The sequence below is a fragment of the Pleurodeles waltl genome, chromosome 3_1 (assembly GCF_031143425.1).
Source record: "Pleurodeles waltl isolate 20211129_DDA chromosome 3_1, aPleWal1.hap1.20221129, whole genome shotgun sequence".
Taxonomy (NCBI): Eukaryota; Metazoa; Chordata; class Amphibia; order Caudata; family Salamandridae; genus Pleurodeles; species Pleurodeles waltl.
In genome coordinates, this window is record NC_090440.1 from 1,647,481,120 (window position 1) to 1,647,502,212 (window position 21,093).

The 21,093-nt window shown below is 39.6% G+C and overlaps 1 protein-coding gene across 4 annotated transcripts in view; it reads left to right on the forward strand.

Moving 5' to 3' along the window:
* RAPGEF4 (Rap guanine nucleotide exchange factor 4) overlaps positions 1-21,093 on the forward strand; it is a 942,686-nt gene that overhangs the window by 636,265 nt on the left and 285,328 nt on the right. For all 4 annotated transcript variants that reach the window (XM_069225351.1, XM_069225352.1, XM_069225353.1 and 1 more), the window contains 4 exons: positions 9,550-9,733; positions 10,778-10,862; positions 13,591-13,651; positions 17,325-17,401. In XM_069225351.1, the coding sequence (XP_069081452.1) occupies positions 9,550-9,733; positions 10,778-10,862; positions 13,591-13,651; positions 17,325-17,401 (407 nt within the window). The remainder of the gene's footprint in view (positions 1-9,549; positions 9,734-10,777; positions 10,863-13,590; positions 13,652-17,324; positions 17,402-21,093) is intronic.

The following is a 21,093-nucleotide window of genomic DNA, read 5'->3' on the forward strand; positions in this document are numbered from 1 at the left end:
CACCAAACTAATATAATCAGGAGTCAGTTTTTGCAAAAATAGAAACATCTGTTTTCATAATGTTAGACATAAAAACCTTTTTTGAAAAATAGTGTGAAAGACGATCAGGGGACCACTTCCTCCCCTGGAATTAAAGAAAGCATCCTACTTGGACCGTACAGTTTATCATTAATGATTCTAAATGGTATGTTTTAATTATGATCAGTGGCGTTTACCAACCTCCAATTCCTTGCAGCTGTAAAAGCCAAGCCGTCAGCATCCCATGAAATATAGAATGGTTCTCCTCAGATGCCATTCATTAAAGTTGCAGCCCATGCATTACAGCCGTTTTACCCAGGACCACTTGAATTATGTGATTGTGCGGCCATGGCGATTTTCGCATAAGTATAGATTTGCGGCATTTGCCACTTAATCCATCATCTGCCACACAATCTGCTGATTTTTACAAAAAAAATGTTTATAGCTCAAGCAGTTCAAAAGCTACTAAAAAGCAGTGACTCGTGTTTCTGTGCAGAAGGTCCTTTGCAAAGCTGTACTGGTCACCTTTTTATTGCTTATTGTTATATTTGGGTGTTAAACTGGTACTAATGAGGTGCAACCACGGATTGAACGTCTCATTGGCGAAAAACAGGCACGCCCATCACATTATTTAAGGAAGGTGTAATCAACCAAATAAGTTTTGTCAAATTATGTTTTGTATGTGAAAAATAAATTAACAGTGTGCATTTTTCTGGTAATTCTTTTTGGAGACTTTTTGTTTGACCTGTGTGGTAAGCCTCTGACAACGAATCTATGTCACCCACTAACCTTTGGTTTGCTAAACACTCTAATATTATTTCCCCACCATAAAAATGATTTCCTGTGGGAATTGGGGGTGTATATGGTTGGTGATAGTTGGCAAAGATGAGGTGTATCAGGTTCTAGAAAATGTTGTCAGGCTGGGGTCCTTATGTAGAAAAGATTTTGACAGGGGGGTCTCAGCATCAAAAAGTTTAAAGACCTCTGCTCTAGGACTGTCATATGTGTATAACTGATGGTTGTGAGAAATATATAAATAAGTAATGTGATTTCATTAACGTAAGTAATATTTAAATATAGCTGTATAGGACACTTTCATAGGGCAAAAAATCGTGATTCGCAACCAACTTATTAATCGCGTAACGAAACCTGAATTGGAATTTTATAAAATCACAACGTGCACTTTATGAAAAGAAGAGGCTGGCGAAGGAGTAATGATTGATTAAAACATTATCGCCGTTCGGTTTACCAAATGTGATGCAGCTTAAGCACAATTACGCGTAACAAGCTCTGCTACACACACAAGATTGAAAGTAATCATGCACTTGTTTCGGTATTTCACGCTCCCTGGCATTACCAGGCCCTTTAAAGACAAATCACTGCCATTAATAACATGCAATTAGAAGTGGTGCTATCTAGGAATCATTACAGCTGACACAGTTAATTGCATATTACAAACTGGAGGTACAAACAACAGATACACGTTGAAACTAGCTATATATTGAACGTAGGACCCGCTTGATAACTACTGCCATAGTCAATAGATATGTTAATCTGTTTATAGCAGATTTTATTCAATTTTGAGTTCATTATTTCTGCAGATCGCTGTGTTAAAGTGTCCAGGGCAGTACACAAGGTGTAAGGTATTTTGAGCTAGAAATGAGTAGAAAACATGGGAACCTTCAGAAGTTTTTTTCCACCGATGCCATAATAGTTCCCACATCATGAACACACATAGCTTGATTAATTAAGGAGGGATTAGAGAATGCAGTATTTTCTGTCTCTTGAGTGGAAAAACTACTTGCTCCTTGTTGTGCCTATGGATACTGGGGATCAAACAAGAATTCCCTTTCATTTTGAACCATTTTTTATATCATTTTGGATTTTAGCAGTGGCACAGGCTATTGCTTGTAGGGTTTATGGGTTATAACTCAAGCCCTGAGCAAGATGCCAGGTGCCTAATCTAATAGGTGCGTAATGGTATTAGTCTCTATCTCTACAGTCGATATGAGCTGACAGAGTAGGTATTCTCCAGGGGAAATGAAGATTCCGTAAGACAGAGAGAGAAACACAGAAAGACCACAGGACTTCACCAGGATCCACCAACACAGAAGTGTAAATTTAAACCAATGCAGAGTGACAGGATAACTTCAGGAAATTGGTCTCATATACTGCTACAAAAAGAGTAGTACTAATTTAATAAATATCACAAAAATGTTTCAATTTTGTGGGGCGCTGGAATATAGTGCTGCAGAGGAGAGGAAGCTGCAAGATGTTGGGCAGAAGAAGACTTGCCCTGTGAATACCTATGGATGAAGATACCAGGAAGCAGAAGCTGAGCACAAAATAACAATCAGGGGACAATCTAGGAACCACCTGGAAAAAACCTGTAGGGGCTGGAAAGTGAAGAAAGTAAAAAATGTGTGGCAATGTGAGGTTGGTGTGCAGACATGCCAGAAACACAAACTTTTGTCAGGCATCAATGCAAGTCATTACAAGTCCTAAACCCTTCTCTGCCTGTGTTGCAATGGAAGTTCCAACTTGATCCAGATGTCACATCAAATGCTGATCTCCATTGCAATGCCCCAGCAACCGAAAGAGAGTCTGCCAAAGACGTTGCCCTGTGCAACCATATCACAGTGCCTACTCAACCTAGTGAGTAAGCGCTACGTGTCCTTGAATTCCTGAATGCACAGCCTTGCTCTTCAGTACCACACTTCTCAGAGCAAGCCAATATTGCAGATGGCTTAAAACAAGCCTGTAATAGAAGGCCTGTCATCTTTCTTATTCTGGGTGTTGATTCACCAGAATAACTGAGGCACAAGTACAGTCTGGCTGACCTCAGAAGACCATGAATGACCAAAAATATAGTGTACGTGTTATTTATCATTAATTTCTCAAGTTGTGTAAATCTGTCACTTTCACAATTAAAGTCTCTAATCTCTCTCTACCGAGTACCCTGCACTGTATAATACTGGATGAAAATTACTTTTTAACGATGAACATTTACTTTTATTCCCTCAGTACATACTTACAGCAGAATGCACAGCAAATTTAGGGCCAGATGTACAAGGAACTGGTGCAACACGGCGCTACACCAAAATTGATAGCGCTGGACCAGTTCTGAAATGCAGGAATGCGCCGTATTTAGAAAAAAAAGCTACACACCTGCTTCCCTTAGTGCTGGCACTAAAGTTATCTGCCAGCACCAATACAGGCACCAAACTGCAAGGGTGTCTGCGTTGAAGGCAATGATTGTTTATGTGCAGGAAGATCTTCCTTCCTGCACATAAACAATCTACAATGGCGATTTGGCACTTCTATGTGTGCTGCACAATGCAGCACACATAGAAGTAGCAAATCATAATTATTGAATGATTGTTTATGTGCAGGAATAGACACCTTAGTTTTTGGCACTGCCACAGATTTACAAATTCTCGTAAATCTGGGGCAGCGTCAAAAGCAATGGGTCTTGCGGTGGAATGCTCACAGCAACACCCATTGCACGCCCCTCTGCCGCAGAAAACTGCGTCGGAGGGGTCCATATTCACAAGGCGACGTTAAGCCAGAAAAAGTGGCTTAGCGTCACCTTGTAAATATGATGCAGTGCACAGCACCACCGGAACGTCACAAAAAGTGACTCTCCGGTGGCGCTAGGGGCTTGTAAATATGCACCTTTGTATTGTATAAAGACGCCTCTTTAAAAATGAAAAGCAAAATCATTATAGTCAAACGGTAAGTTTAGTATGACCAGAGTGGGAACACCAATCAGTTCCACCTACAATGCACTTGATATGTGATGCAAACATTTCCTCTAAGAATTGTAAATTGGTTGTCAGTCTTCATTAATAGTCTATGGCATGATATTTAGTAATTAGTTGTAATTAACAGTTTGATTTAAAAAATGACTAAATCATATAGTTTTAATTACAGTTTGAATTTAACAGTGTGAAAATGATCTAAGAAAAATGTAAAGGGACAACAAATATCAAATTCTGAACACTTCATTTAAACCAGAGAATGAATGACGGTGGGTGTGGGACAGACAAACAAAAATTTAGCAGACAAAACATGAACAATAAGCAAGAAACAAATATTCAGCCTTAGAACATCAAATTCTATGCAACCAAGTACAGCAACAGATACAGTTATAGTTCATCATAATTATATAGTAAAAACAAGTTTGAATCTAGTGGTGTGAATTTGTTTTCTTTTTTTCAGACACCAGTCTAGTTTATTCAAATTTCGAAAATAATTTTAATATGAACCCACTAGTGCATTTAAAAAATAATCTTATTTTATAGCTAAGTGCAGCGTGGAAGATGGAGAGTGTAGAAATTATTTTGAGGCAAGCAAGTTCCAAACAGGGCAGAGCTCTGTAGTGTTATTATTCTGCGCTACGTTTTAAAGTATCTTCTTCACACTTTTACTATTGCTGTTGTGTGGACATTTAATGCATTATTTCTCAAAAGGTATTAGTTTGGCATTGAACGTATTGGTTCTTGCAGACCCTCTTCAGCCTTGCAGGTTTGAGCTTCGAGATTAGTCACTCTCTACCAAAGGAAGGTCCTCTATAAAAGGTACAAAGTCTTGGCTTCCTTCTGTCTTTGAACTACAGGATTAAGGTGTTGTGTAAGGTGGGATACAGCTATTCTTTTCCACACCTGGTATGCCTGTGACTTCTTTACAGTCGTATGGACTTCAGTGACTCATATTACAGTTCTTACTGCAAATGCCACTAGCTCAGAACTGAAGTACATCAGCATATGCTCATAGCATGCCTTCTACACTTCATCAAAACTTGCATGTCATAGAGGTGTTTCTTGAGTGAACTTGGCCACCACTCAAGTCAAACGTTCTGTGTTCCTTCTTTTGCATAGCTGCATGTCTTACTGCAGGACAGTCATGATATCACTCCTGCGCTATGTACTACAAAGCAGAATTACAGATTTATGCATGAATTTCACAGTATAATATGAAATCTTTTGATGTATTTCTACTGAAATATACACAGATGCATTGTCATCTTCTAGAAGCAGCATGAAGCTCCTCAAATACTTTTTGGTAAACTCTGTATATTTTCAGGTTAGCGTGTGAGACAAGGCATTAGGCCTCATTATGAGTTTGGCGGTCTGTGGACCGCTGTTAGAAATGGAGTCTTTGGTTGGCAGTCAGGTTGCCCCCTGTCCAATCAAGGACCCTCACACTAGCCAGGGTAAAAGAGAATCACCCTCAGCTAACCCCGTCTCACCCCTTTGGTAGCTTGGCACGAGGATGCAGGCTTAGCTTCAGAGTGCTAGGTGTAAAGTATTTTTACCAACACACACAGTATCTTAATAAAAACACTACACAATGACACAACACAGGTTTGGAAAAATAGGAAATATTTATCTAAACAAAACAAGACCAAAACTACAAAAATCCACCATACATAAGCCAAGTTATCACTAAAAATGCAAAAAGAGTCTTCATGTAATTTTAAACACAACCCTAACGCTGTTAGCGTGAAAATGTACCTTGGGTGCGTCAAAAATAACTCAGCACGGGCGAGTGTGCGTCAAAAAGGGCTTGCGATGCGTCAATTTCAATCACGAGCGATGTTTCTCCTTTAGTCGGTTCGGCGTGTGTCGTTTCTTCTCTCCGCAGGAGAGCGATGCGTCGATCCGGTCAGCACTCTTGACCGGGGCAGGCCTTGCGTCGTTTTTACATGCCCAGCGGTGTTTGCATCGGAAATCCAGCCACACGATGATCCGAAAACCACGCAGCGTGGGTTGCGATCTCACCAACCTCCGTCAGAGATGCTGCACATCGATTTCTCCAGCCGTGTGCATCGATCTCCCAGCCACACAACAGGTGAGCGTCAATTTCAGCGGCGAAGCCGGCGGGGCTTCGATTTTTCAGCCGCAGATCAGAGTTGCGTAGATCTTTTCCCCGCACGGCGGTCTGTGCGTGGATTTCTCACTCTTGGGCTGCCAGCTTCTCCTTTCAGTGTCCCAGGAACTGGATGGGCACCACATGGCAGAGTAGGAGTCTCAGCAGAGGCTCCAGGTGCTGGCAGAGAGAAGACTTTGCTGTCCTTGAGACTTCAAACAACAGAAGGCAAGCTCTAAATCAAGCCCTTGGAGAGTTCTTCACAAGAAATAGGGCAACACAAAGTCCAGTCTTTGTCCACTAGCACAGGCAGAAGCAGCAACTGCATGATAGCTCCACAAAGCACAGTCACAGACAGGGCAGCTCTTCTTCCTCCGCTTTTCGGCTCTTCTCCAGGCAGAGGTTCCTCTTGGTTTCTAGAAGTGTTCTAAAGTCTGTGGTTTTGGGTGCCCTTCTTATACCCATTTTGCCCTTTGAAGTAGGCCTACTTCAAAGAAAAGTCTCTGTTGTTTGTGAAATCCTGCCTTGCCCAGGGCAGGCCCCAGACACACACCAGGCGGTTGGAGACTGCATTGTGTGAGGGCATGCACAGCCATTTCAGGTGTGAATGACCACTCCTCACCTCCCTCCTAGCACAGATGGCTCATCAGGAAATGGAGACTACACCCCAGCTCCCTTTGTGTCACTGTCTAGTGAGAGGTGCAACCATTCCAACTGTCAAACTCACCCAGACAGGGAATCCACAAACAGGCAGAGTCACAGAAATGGTTTAAGCAATAAAATGCCCAATTTCTAAAAGTGGCATTTTCAAACACACAATCTTAAAATCAACTTTACTAAAAGATGTATTTTTAAATTGTGAGCTCAGAGATGCCAAACTCCACATGTCTATCCACTCCCAAAGGGAATCTACACTTTAATCATATTTAAAGGTAGTCCCCATGTTAACCTATGAGAGGGACAGGCCCTGCAACAGTGAAAAACGAATTTAGCAACATTTCACCGTCAGGACATATAAAACACATTACTGTATGTCCTACCTTAACCATACACTGCACCCTGCCCGTGGGGCTACCTAGGGCCTACCTTAGGGGTGTCTTACATGCAAGGGGTACACTTGCCAAGTCGAATTTACAGTTAAAATTGCACACACTGACACTGCAGTGGCAAGTCTGAGACATGATTACAGAGCTACTTATGTGGGTGGCACAACCAGTGCTGCAGGCCCACTAGTAGCATGTGATTTACAGGCCCTGGGCACCTCTAGTGCACTTTACTAGGGACTTACTAGTAAATCAGATATACCAATCATGGATAAACCAATCAACAATACAATTTACACAGAGAGCATATGCACCTTAGCACTGGTTAGTGCTCAGAGTTCAAAAGCCAACAGCAACAGGTCAGAAAAAATAGGAGACCGGATGCAAAAATATTGGGGATGACCCTGCATAAGGGAAGAATTCCAACAACCGCCATGGTAGCAGCCCGACCGCCGCAACTTTTGCAGCCGGGGTGACAGATTACGAGTTTGGTGGTCGGACCGCCAGAAGATCACCAGCATCGCCATAGTCAGTGAGGCAGGGACTGCGGTGGTCCCGACCACGGCGTCCATTGTTGGAGATCCCAGCATTGGGACTGCCATGGCCATTACAACTTGTAGGACCACCAAGCTTTCAATGATAATCCCACTGCTATAGAAAGCTTGGCGGTCAGGCAGGTAAGGGCCACAAAACGGGGAGGCCTAGGGGGCACACTCCATGGATGGTGAGTTGGTGGCCAATGTGGGACCTCCCAAAAAATTGGAGGTAGGGGGGCACACAGTGTCCTGTGCAAAATGTGGTGCATGGGTACAGTCCGTTCGTTGTGCCGACAGGTAGGGATGCATGGCTGGCAGTAGCTCCACTATCCTGCTCCCTGCCTCCCCCTGCCAATCACGTCAGCCCTATGCAGAAATTTAATACAGCGGTCTTGGGAGCAGTGGCCTGTTGTCATTCAAAAGACTGCCACCATGGCAGTCCAGTGGTCCGACCTCCAAACTCGTAATGAGACCCATTGTCTTGTTCTGTTCCTGATATTAGGTCAGTATGTGAACTTGCTAATGGGCTTGCCATGTATACTGCCAGGCATCTTCTTCCAATACACATGAGCCCCTTTTCCCTCGTTTAAATGTGGGGAGTACCACTAACTTCGAATTGTAATGACTCAGTTAGTTCTGCCATTGGAAACCCAGTGCCTCCACCTACCACATAAGTGTCTTTGTAACACCATCAAAAGACTTGTTCTCGTTAGGGCATGGCTTCCATTGTGGATGTGTCCAGTTATGAAGATGACAAAACAGAATCCCCCACACAGTGGGAGAAGACTCCCAGCAGATCAGAAACATTAACTCTTTGTTTTTGGAGAAAATAGAGAACTAATTCTAGTAGCCATTTTTGGAGAAAACAAGAGAACTAATTCTGAGTAGGCCACAATGGCATGGGGGTTGATTTGGCATACATTGTTGCAGAGAGCCCCTTTCTTGTAAGTGAGACCTCGTTTGCCACAAAATCCATGCTGCAATAGGGGGGGATCTCTATGCATGGCATGAGATTTGCTGCAAGATCAGTGGCAGCCCCCTGTGGAGGTTGATGGACAGTCTGACATACTTTAATTGCCCTCATAGAATCCTTTGAATGTTTGTTATTTTTCATATATCATATCTCATCAATGGAAAGTGGATATGAACTGAGACAATGTTATGTATAGTGCTGTAAGCTACTAAGTCTGGATTGCTCCAGAAGGCATGGCATGATTTAGCCCCTTCCAGAGTAGAAGGTGTTGAACTTCTGAGTGAAGCAGAACAAAAGCTACAGGAATTACTAAAGCTAACCAAAGAAATGCTTTATTTGTTTTATCATCAAGGCATTTTGGTCTTTAAAACCTCAGTGATATAGTGAAAGTCCCTAGAACTCCTTCAATGAATCATTCATTAACATTGACAAAATAAAGAGAAGAGTACTTGTCCTTTAAATTCCTTGATCATAATTATTCAAAAATTGCCCATGTTCCTTAAATCCAGTAACACTCAATGTGATCAGATGTAACAAACATCTTCTGCGTTTCAATGGGAAAACATTTAGACTTGGAGTGCTTTCATAAAGTAGTCAAGATGAGAAGCTGTTGAGGGTCTTGTAGCAGTTATTGTAATTTGTGAAACACATACTCTGTTCCTTCTGTTTGTATGCTGTCATTTTGTACATTGATAAGATACAATTAATCATGTCTTAAAACTTTAGGTTGTTTCAGGAAATCTTTATATCTTACATTACTCTGTTCAGACTGTAGAGAACTTGGCAAATCTCCAATAGTTCATGTTTCTTCATACTTAAAGGTACATGCCACTCTGCCTATCCCTGTAATGCAACACGTTTGCTATTTCATGCGTAAATGATTAAGTGGTAACTAACATTTCTAGCAAGTTGAAGTCAGTGAGTAAAAAAGTGTTACACATAATTTTCATTCTGCATTGACTTTTTGCTGTGATATATACGATCTGGTCAGCATGTATAAGAACTTGGAGACTAGAAACAGAAGTTCTGATAGGCCGTTCAATATGTTTATGAATGTGTGACTTCCCACATTCTCATGTTTGGTGGTTTTTATTATGTCTTTCTCTAGTGGATCAAGAATACCATTTCCAGGATAAATATCTTTTTTATCGATTCCTTGATGATGAACAAGAAGATTCCCCAATGCCATCTGAGGAAGAGAAGAAGGAAAGTGATGAAGAACTCCAAGATACATTTCTTCTATTGTCTCAGATTGGACCAGATGCTCATATGAGGATGATATTGAGAAAGCCGTGAGTGTATTTCAGAATGTGTTGTAATTACAAGGGTACCTTTGCTAACAGCTACTAAAGGAATATTATATAATATATATTTTCAGCAGACTGTATCCAAGCACTTCACAGCCTAGAACTCCCTTCTTCTCATGAGGTCTGGTTCTTTGAACAATGTTTACTAATATTTAATGCTGTTGTTCCATTTCATTGACATAGGCTACTATGTAAGCAGTCAGTGTACTCATTTGCTTTTTATTTGTATTATTTGTTCTAGCTTTGTTTTGCTGATTGTCAAATTAGTCGTTGCTTGACTTACTATTCAGACAACTAGCCTTAGTTTTTGAGGTTCTCTAATTGGGATGACTACAATTTTTAAATGATCAGGCTCTTAACCTCAGCTATCAAACATTTGAGGCTATGTTTCTTGTGGATGTGTAACATTTTAAAACACTACTACTAAGGTGATTTAAATTCTCACTGGTACCTACTGCTCATCAATCTTGGTGAATAATGTGAAACTTTCAGTTCAAAATGCATTATGTTTAAAACATTAGGTAAGAAACACAACACATTTACCTGTATATATTTTACATTTAGTTTGAGCAATTTTTTGCACAAAAAAAAATGTTCTTTTTACAATTTTGACCTGACCACAACTTTGACACTGGCCAATATGCTGTCTTACCCTTACTTCAGAGAGGCGGAATTACTGTTCTAACACCACTTCTAGTCAATTTGGGCTCACAAATCAGGTTCTGTATTATGTGGTAATGGTTGCAGTTTGTTATTCAAAAGGAGTTGCTTCAGCAATATAATCTATTTTGTTGCATGGTGGTATGAATCACTCAGTCACAATTTAAAAATGTAAAAGCTTATGGTAATTAACATTCTTTTTTCCAGTGGAATTTACTGAAATTGTAGAAAATTAGATGGGTGATAAGTTTGCATTTTGGATTCAGCTGTTCATTGTCTTTTTCTGTCATAATAATTGTTTTGCTATTCTGACAGTCATAGCTTTGTTACAAATATAATGCTCCCCTTGTTTTCACTTTCTCTTCCCAGGCCTGGGCAGAGAACTGTAGATGATTTAGAAATCATATATGAAGAACTCCTTCACATTAAAGCATTATCTCACCTTTCTACTACGGTACGTGTTGCTTTTGGAATGATTGCTCATATTCAGTACAGGCAGCGGAGCAATACTGATATTAAATTGTATTTTCATTTTTCCACAGCAACGAGTAACCAAGTTCATTTTGTGCTATTACAATGCAAAAATATTTTAAAACATATAATTCACTCCAACTCTTAGATAATTCAGCATATCCATCTTCAAGTATATGGAAATGTTAACTGGCTGAATTACATTAAAATGTCTCTTGTACTGAGCCTCATTGTTTGTTTGACTGCCAACTGCTGAGCAAACCTTGTCCCTAAGCATTCCGGAAAGAGTTCTTAGTTTGCCAGAATGTAGGTGTGTAACAGGTTATTTTTGCTTTGTCACAGTCAGTAGCTTTTGTACCCAGTAAGAGTTGAGCAACTTTACAGCCAACAGTTAGACTGAACTACGCTCTATTTTAGTGATGGTTTCTTGGCCCATGACCTACATATAAGTATCAGGCTCAATATGTGGTAGCCAATAACTATTTAAAGAAATATTACTTTTTTTAAATTCAAATATTCTTTTACATGTTATTAGGAAATGCTATATTTTGAAAAACATAAATATATGGCAAAGACCAAAATAAATGTACTAAAAATAAAGATACCAAATTCAGATTCGTGTAAGAAAATTGAAAAAAGGAAATATTAAAGGCCTAGATTAAGAAAGCTGTTTCTGTGAGTATGATTTACTCCTAAACGTTCAAAAGTAATTTACACCTTATTCAGCAACAATCAACAATAAATCAAAGCCACTCAGGGGAAAAACTCTGTAAACTGATGCCTCACTCATTAAACATCGAACTGAATGTTTTCTGTCATTTACACCTGATAGTTAAACTTCAGAATACAGCAAACTACCCTCTGGTTTTTTGCTAACTGTATTCTGTACATTTTCCAACTATTTTTAAAATTAGGGACTCCCTGTTCCCCAAATATTACTGCCACTTCCATTCCTTTCCACACTCTTACTTCACAGTTCTCCAGCCTACAATAAATAATTACTGCATTAAATGAAATCTAAAAATCAGCACAATGTCTACATCATTCTTATTTAGAAAAGTAAATGAGGTAATCAAAATTTGTTTCTAGACTAGTGGATTTCAGACAAAACTGTACAAATGCTGACACTCTGGTATAAATGGTCACCATCAAGTCAATGCTAGGAATACATTTCCGAATTAATAAATCAGAGATGAAACAAGAGACAGGCTGCCTTATGCGCTGTAGGTGTGGGTCTGTGCAGAGCTTATGAGAGAGTTCAAGGTGTGAGGACCCTCCTCTATAAGAAGTCTGTAGGGTCTATTGCTGGTACAATTAACCTTTAATCTGTGATTTTAAAAATAAATATTTTGCCCTCTTACGTTAATTGTCAACCAGCAATTCTGAGGGAGAGTATTATAGACGGCTAGAGATGAACTGGGATGGGAAAACCACATGATTTTAAAAATGTCCGTGGGTCCACTGCCTGTTCAAAACCATCAGTGACAGAAGCCTATAATGAAAAAATATTGGCGATACCATTTAGAAGACACAAGTCTTCATAGTCTCTTAAGAATTTTCATTGGTACTGAAGGTAAGGCGTGAGCAAACTATACCTGGCAGGCAGCCCTGGCTGACATCAACATCTATGTATTTAAAAAATCCATTAACATTCCTTTAATAACTCTTCAAATTGTTGGGGGTTTTCGCAAACCCCAATAAGTTTACAAAATTTGTGGGCAAACTTTACTTTTTTTTAAAGCAATATATACTAAGTCAAATAATCAAAGGGGCAGTGTTTGTTTCGTTTTATGTTCACATCAGAGATGAAAAAAAGTTTATTATGAAAGTGCAATTCAAATCCTATAAATTAGATAAAATAAATTATCAGTAAAGTTTCAAAAATTAATCAGAAAAATAGGGACGCACGTTGCTTAAAAACAGATGGATGCAAATTGACATAAATAGATACATAAACATCTAACCATTTTTATACTACATCTGTATATGGCATGCAAACTACACATAAATGTATGTCTAGGTACTTGCATTTATTTTCTATGCGAGATCCGAGCCTAAAGTTTGGCAGAAATAATTTATGTTATCCAGGGAAACTGAGATCTTAACATTTTCTCTGATGTCCATCTTGAGGGTGCGGTACTGAGTGATCCTAGGAGAAGCACTGTTGGCATCTTATTGTGCATTTCATGCACCCATGTTCAAGTGCATAGCTATAGCAGAATACGCATTCATACTCCAGCAATGAAGAGTAGTAAAACTTAACTGCTTTCAACTCTTGGGAGTTACTATGGGCCTAAAATGGTAGCAGTTAAAGCCAGAGTAATTGTGCATGAACCTACTTTTTAAATTATCTGTTTCTGTCACTGTTGCCTAAATTAGTTTCAGAATTTGGATAGCAAGTATTGACTCCACCAATCTCGTTTGTAGATTCAAGTTGGAGAACTGGAGTTAGCCAATGACAGTGTTTCTTAGATCCTGAATTAATCAAAGTGATAACTCTCTTTGGTACAATCATGAAGTAAAACTGGAATATTGGTTTGTCAGTCATCATTCTCTGGGCCCTTTTAAGCAGCGAGTATGGGTTTGTAGGGTGATAAATCAGCACTGTGAATGGTCAATTGTAGCCCCTCAATGTGAAGAACAGTCAAATCTAGTTGCAAAGAAGCATTAAATAAATTGTTAATCAAAGTTTTGTAAATGCTATCTTTTAGGTCAAGCGAGAACTTGCTGGTGTTCTAATCTTTGAATCTCATCCCAAAGCAGGAACAGTCTGTAAGTAATAAAACGTCAATTGTATGATATCTATGTTATAGAATTGCGTGGTGTCATTTTTTTGTTCAAAAGAGGAGAAAATGAAATTATTTTGCAGGAGGTCTTCCATCTTTTTAGAGAGTTGTAGTACAGCCAGAGGCTACCGAAAGAGCTTTACAAAAAACACTACTAAAATGCAAATATTGTATTGGTATTTAAATAGTGCAAACCTTGCCGGAGAGCAACAGAGTGTTGTCCATTATTAATGTTTTACAATAGCTTTCAAATATTACCATTTTAGAAACCAATCTATTAAGAGTTTTGCCTGGATTGCTAGGATTTGACAGTCAATTACCGAGGGCTGGGCTCGGTGTCAGGTGTCCCAGATTAAAGTCAACACCTTAGCTGGTACATTTCCTCCTAAGGACACTCTAGTGATATTGAAGTCATACCTTTATGAGTAGTATCCCTCTCACACTCATTTCAAATGAAGTAAAAACAGGGTAAATCCACAGGGCCTGAGTCACAGAGTTTTGTTCGTGGCTATATGTGCTTTACTCATGAAATTTCAAGAGTACGTCAGGACTAAGGCAGGAATAAGTCCCTCCTACTTACGCCACTTACTGCACTTCATATTACAGACTGGAGCATGCAAATGAAATCAGAGTCAACTGAATATCAGTAAGCAATACTTTAACCAGATGACCTTCAGCAAATGAAAGCGGTGAGGATGTATGGACACTTGGCCACCTCAACATTGCTTCATCAATCAGCTGGTAGTGGGGCATAAATAAAGATATGCAAGAAGGTGTCAGCATTACTCTGCTTTGTGTAACAGCCACAGGCCCTACTTCTAAAAACCTGGGCTGCTTCTCGTGGTAAATTACTAGCCAGACACCTTGTTATTTTAGATCATTCCCTTGACATTGTAAGCCCAAATGCACCTTTCTATCACCTAAAAATATATGGGTGCACACATTGCTTATTATTAGAAGATATGTGTAAATTAGATCCATAACAGATCTGACAAACCAATATGCATGCAAACCCTGATCCTAAAGTTCTCTTTCTCCTTCCCGATATTTCCGTCCACCTTCCCTAAAAAATGCCTTCTGTTGTTGTCGCCTTTTAGCGGACAAAACTTGATTCTAGATCATCTTTAAACGAGACTCCTATGATGCACATTTTGAATTCAAGCTTTAGACTCCAAAGAAACCTTTCAGCAGTACAACCCAGGCACTTCCACAAGATAAGTTTGATGTATTCAAGCCAAGCAGTAATTGCCCAATGTTAACCATCTACTGTGGGTTTTTGGAAAGATTGCATCCAAGTCCAAAGCACACGGCCCATACTCCACTGTAACTAAGGTTGTATGGATCAGATGGCACAGATAGCCTCCCACAGCAGCGAAAGAGAATTCAGCTTGCATTTTAGTTCCCTGACAATTTACTGATAGTTTAGAGATGACATTTTTTTGTACTATTTCCAACTTTTGGTCCTGTGGATTATTTTCCACACTTAATCATCGACGGCATACACCTTAAATTAATTTTGTGACATAGCAATTAATAAAGCAGACGTGTATGAACAGAATCACTAGTAAAACCGGTTCATATGTTTAGATTTTCTTCACACAGAAACAATATAGTCCTGCCCCTCCGTATCATGTGAGATCTAAACAACATTGAAATATGCAGACAAATGTGAAAATCACATCAAATATTCAGCAATATTTTCTTTTAGTCTCCTCTTTCTACGTCTTACCCCTTTGTGCCCATGCACATGAGAAATTATGGAGTCTCGAGAATGTTTTCTGTTAAAAGAGAATTGGTCAAAGGTCAGTGACATTTTTCACCAAAAAAGAAACACGATTGCACACCCCCGCCTCTCATCAAATTACAGTGAAAGCAGGCTGCAACTTTAACAAGTAGTTGCATTCATGAGATTAGCTAGTTAGAACATATTAGTATTTGACTGCTCTCTTTGTGTCTAGATGTGACTCCAGTGGAAGGATTTTTGGAGTGCCGCAGTGCTAGATAAGAAGATGATCCTGTCAGATCCAGGACCTGGTAGCTATTACTTACTGGATCTGGCTTTTGAGCGGACCTCAGTGAAATGTTTTCTGTGTCCCCGGGCAATTTTCCTCTACCAAGGCACATAAACAGGGCATCCTCTTGTGGGCTTTATCTTCAGTGAACCATCCTGCAGGACGTGAGAGCGGCATCTTCTTTTCAGTTTCACCAGGGTACACCACAAATTTCATACTTTAAGTGCAATCGCCACTCCTTTTGGTAGGGTCTCATCCTGGCTGCGAACTAACTGGAGTGTAACACCTTGATGCCAATGCCATTGAGGAAACAAAGACACTCAGCTTGTCACTTCACAAGTGTTTTAAGAGATGAACTGTGAATTGTAGCCAGGTTGTAAGAGATTTGGATGCAGTAAAAGGATATCAGATGTACCTGCCTATATGAGCATTTACAGTAATGATACCTAATTAAATAGCACTTAAAAGTATGTATTGCTATGCACATGAACCCTTTTTAGCAAACTTAGAATAACAAGGACAAACAGCAAGGTTCTATGAAGATGCCATGCAGTTTGCGTGCAGTTCCTTGATGCCAGTTCATAACTCTCTGAGCTCTATAACAAGGACTGGAGGTTGTGAGTTGCAGGTAACACAAGGAGAACTGCAACAAAAGCAGCAACTAACTGAGCTATCCACATAGAATTTAATTCCGTGTGTTGAATTTTAGACGTTGTGCTTTGCTGTATTCACATTAACAAAGGGGCCAAACCTGTGTCAAAGCTGTAAACAGATCTCTCCAGCAAGTTAACCACCAGACTTACCTCACCCTGTTGTACCTGGACTTTACTGGGTGCACAACGATGTCTGCAGCTCGTGCCTTAACCTTGTAAGATATTTTAACAATGAAGCCTGTCAGGCTACAGACGTACTATCATATTTGTTCCTGTTGCCAATTTCTTCGGGGCAGAGTATTTAAAAATATATGTGTAAATTGAATGTGAAATCCCATTCCTCTTGACTCAAGACCTTGTGACTCCACCCCCTTTCTGCAACAGACCTCTAATTTATAGGATACCGGAGTAGAAGTTTTCTGTTTCCAGTTCTGAAGGCCCAAACCAAGTTGTTTTTTGTTTTTCCAGCTCTTCCTTTCCCATAGCAACTACGCTGGTTTAGGACGTTTTTGTGAATCCTGACCCAATGCTGTCCTCTTGTGGCGGTGTCCTAAGGCATTTAACAACAGCCTTAATTGAGCAGCAGATTAACTAGATCTGGGTCTCACTGATCACATTTGGTGCGGTCATCCCACCGACTGCAGTTTTGGTGCTTACAGTCTTTTTTATTTTAAAATGTGTTTCCACGTTACCTTGTTCACAGGACTTCATTGTCTTTATATTAAGTGATTAAGGTTAAGATCTTTTACTTCAGTCACCCTATGTAAATGTTGGCACATCATCACCTTCCACAAGCAATGCTACAAATAATAAAAACTGTAACAGAATTAAGAAGAAACACCCAATGTACAGTACATTTAAAACAACTAATGCAACTGACAATAACCACCATTACATTTAATGACACCAATTGACTCCTGTCATTTATTTTGTTTTGTACAGGCTTTTTTCTTGTTATTCACACCATATTTCTGTTTCTGCTATGTCTTTCCAGTATTTAACCAAGGAGAGGAAGGGACCTCGTGGTATATTATCTTGAAAGGGTCAGTCAATGTGGTGATCTATGGAAAGGTAATGTATTTTACAAACTTTGTTTCTTGTTGTTTTTATTATTACGTAAAATGTGATAGATTTGTAATTTCTTTATGATGGTGACGTCAGTTGCTATTACACACTGCTGGACTTTGTAAAGTACATCGGGACCAATTCAGAAAGAAGTCAGAAAATGACATGCGCATATAATTTTCAAACGTTTCTGGAATTCACAAACGTTCACAGAAGTACACTTGGAAAGTCAAGCACATTTATTTAGCAAAACGTCTGGGCAAGTTATGTGGCATTTACATCAGGATCCTAATCCTTCTCTATGAAGTTCTTGATGGCAGATAACTCTGCACAGCGGGAAAGGGAACCCTTGTGCAAACACTAATTCTTTGTTCTCCTTAGGGGCCATATTTTCCTTCTTATAGAATCCCCTTCCTCCACACCCAGGCGAACCTGGGAGTAAACAATTCTCTTCTCACCATGAAGAGGAAGTTATGTCCACCATTGGCGGGGACAAAATGTTTCCATTTTCAGGGTCAATGGAAAATTAAAGGAGTTTGTGAATGCCCACGAAAGTACTTGTGTGTGAGCATTTACAAATTCCCAAGGCTAACTATGAATTGTACTGTCCAATTTCCCACTCCTTGGATGGGATTTATGGGTGCACAGAACTCTGCACTGATGGAGAGGATCTTCTCACGCATATATCTGCCAGAAACCACTTTGTGAATTCGGGGATGGCATAAAACTGTAAATTCAGCAGCTGTAAGTCTTTCTCGTCTCACAGAAAGAGGCTGTTTGATTTTCAGTGTATTACTGAAAGGTAATACAGGACCAATTCTTTTTTAAGCCACTTGCCTATTCCTGATATTAAGCTGTCTTCACACAACAATACTGACAACAAGCAACTCCTGATGGGTATTCAGAGGCTGATTGGAATGAACCTTAAAAAAAGTGGGTATGTTAGGACTTAGATTGGCATCAAATCAGAACTTCCAACAAATTCAGACTTTGACAGTCACCACAAAGACGTCTATATGTCTTCCCACAGTAGCTCTTGCTCGCTTTTTGGACAGAATACAGAGCAGTAGGCTTCCCTTCAGAAGTGATGGAGAAACACATTTTTATGTTTTTATATACTGAATTGAGTGTATAACCCTAGCTATAAATAAACACTAGGTGGTACAAAAATGGGAATGGGTTTGCAATTTAAATAAACAGATACATTCATAAATTTAGAGAAGAAAATGACCACTGCCCAGACAAATAGGTTCAAATCCAGTAATAGAGCAATAAAAAAGTTTAAAAAAATACTAAAAAGGTTGACCGTGGGACTGATGTGTCAGTCTTTGCCAACCATTCCTTCAGATTTGAATCATCGTTTTGTGTTGAGATTTACAAAATGATATCTCTTCTTGGTCCTAACAACTTGATGAACAATAAGGTAAAAGCCCTTATCTACCTACACATTATATAGCCCAAGCAGAAGGCTTATTGGGTTGCTAGAAGTGGCAGGGGAGTTCTGTTAAACAATATATTCTTTGAACCAACTTGTGATAGAGAAAGTGAGTCTTTTCAAGAATCCCTGAATAGTTTATGGACTCATACAACACATTCTCATGAATTGCAGACATATGTCAGACCATCTCCTCCAAAGACTAACACAAACATTAAGTCCTTTTTCCCAGCTCACTGAACAATGTTATGGTCATCGTCAAGTCTCTGCCCTGAAAAGGCCTGCACTTCTACCTAAGTGGTCCTTCCAATTGGTGAAAGACATCTTAAGGAGGTCCACGGAAGCTTGAGCTGGCCCAGGATATTGTGATAAGGCAGTCCAGGAAATATATCCTTCTTTGCAAAAAGGTTTGGTGCATTAGAGTCTAAAAGATGTCGGCCATGCACTAAACTTTCATTGCCTCCACAGGAAATGCTGTTTGATCAGCAGTGATCAGGGTAGTAGATGTAATGTTCTCTGCCACCCTGATGAACAGAGGTAAAACCACCATATTCGAAATCAGGCCCTAAATTTGCTAACTTCAGCCTTGATACAGACTTCTCCATGTAAAAGTTATCAAACTCCCTTATGACAATCCTTAGCTGCATGGCCAAAAATTAGTTAGGAATGATTGTTGGAGAGACCAAAAGCATGGTATTACGGGCCAATCACTTGTGTTGGAACCATGTGATGTGACAACAAACCCAACGCCATCCTCTTTCTACAGAATCAAGTCTATAGCACTCCTAATCATTGCTGTATTAGCATGTCAGCCTCAGGTTTCAGATGTAGTTTACTGTAATTTCTTTCCTTTTCTGAACTGCTCTCACAGATGTCCAGCTGTTTTACGCTTTTTGCAGACTGTTCAATCTACCGAGGTTTACCTGACATTTGATCGGTCATGTTCAGGTTTCTCACTGCCAAGGGTGTTTGAATAGTCCTTGAGTATGGAAGAGGAAACCATTTAACTTGAGCAATGGTGATCCTGCATTGGCTGTCAGTCTCCAATAGAACCTTCCTCTATCAGTTCAGGCTACTGAAGATCTTTCTGCTTTTGGAAAAAAAGTTAAAAATACATTTGTTAAACCCTAAATTCAGCATGTTTGAGCTGGCTTTTATTTTGCTATGGCTTTAGTATTGTATCCCAGGTCCCAAAATCTACCAATCTATGACCATTTCCCAAGTCACGTATTGCACACCATCACATCATATGAATGCAAAGTTATACCATGTGGGCCTGTGGCAGCTTTTTAGTTCGGATGCTGTCATTTTTTTCTATGTGGGGTTCGCCTGCCACTGTATGTCATGTAACATGAAATCTTTTTACAGTGTGTGGGACAATGCATTAAACTGAGTGTAGGCTGAGCCAATGGACATTTTTAACTGTGCAGCACATAATTAGGTATTTTTCTCATTTGCCACGTAATCTAACACCTTCTGCTTAATCTGTAGATTTAAAAAAATGTTTTGAGCTCAAAGTGGTAAAATATTACTAAAATGCTGTAAAGGGGATACTGTGCATCTCCTGCCACATTGCAGAGGTTAACACGCCAGCTGTTGATTGCTGAATTTAGGGCTTAGTAAAATGATAATTTCACCCAGGTGTCGTTAATAATTTTCAATTACTCTTATGTATAGACTTTTTGTAATTGGAAGTAATGCTAATATTTTGTTACACTTTGCTACAAATTCAGGTTCGCACCGCAGTGTTCTGAAAGTTCTAATTTCTGGAAGAGGGTGCATTAGATCACCCCCCACATTCCCCTCCACATACGATGTCCTGAAACCTAACGTCCGGCACAGAATATTGTAGTCCATACTACATGTCTGCAGCACATTGTCATGTAAAGGTTACTTACTCCCAGAAGTCCGACAGACTGAAGGCATAATGAAACTCAAACTCACTAGGTGATCTAGAAGATTATTTTTAAAAATAAGCCTGGGTCATACATAAAAAAATTGTTTTTCATATTACTCGAAGGTTAGTATCTGCTGAGTGCAACAATGTACGGGTTTTACACGCTATTTAACTTTGGGCGACAGAGGGTTATGTTTAGCAGTGTTCCCGTTCGAGACAAAATCATTAACTATTGGAGAACTATTTTGAATATGAAATTTTTATAGGTGTCGTTTTTTTTCCTGAAAGGCCCTCTGCTTTGAGTTTGTCTTGATCATTGTGATTCTATTAGGTATCAGCACCTATGTGTGCAAATATCACAATAGC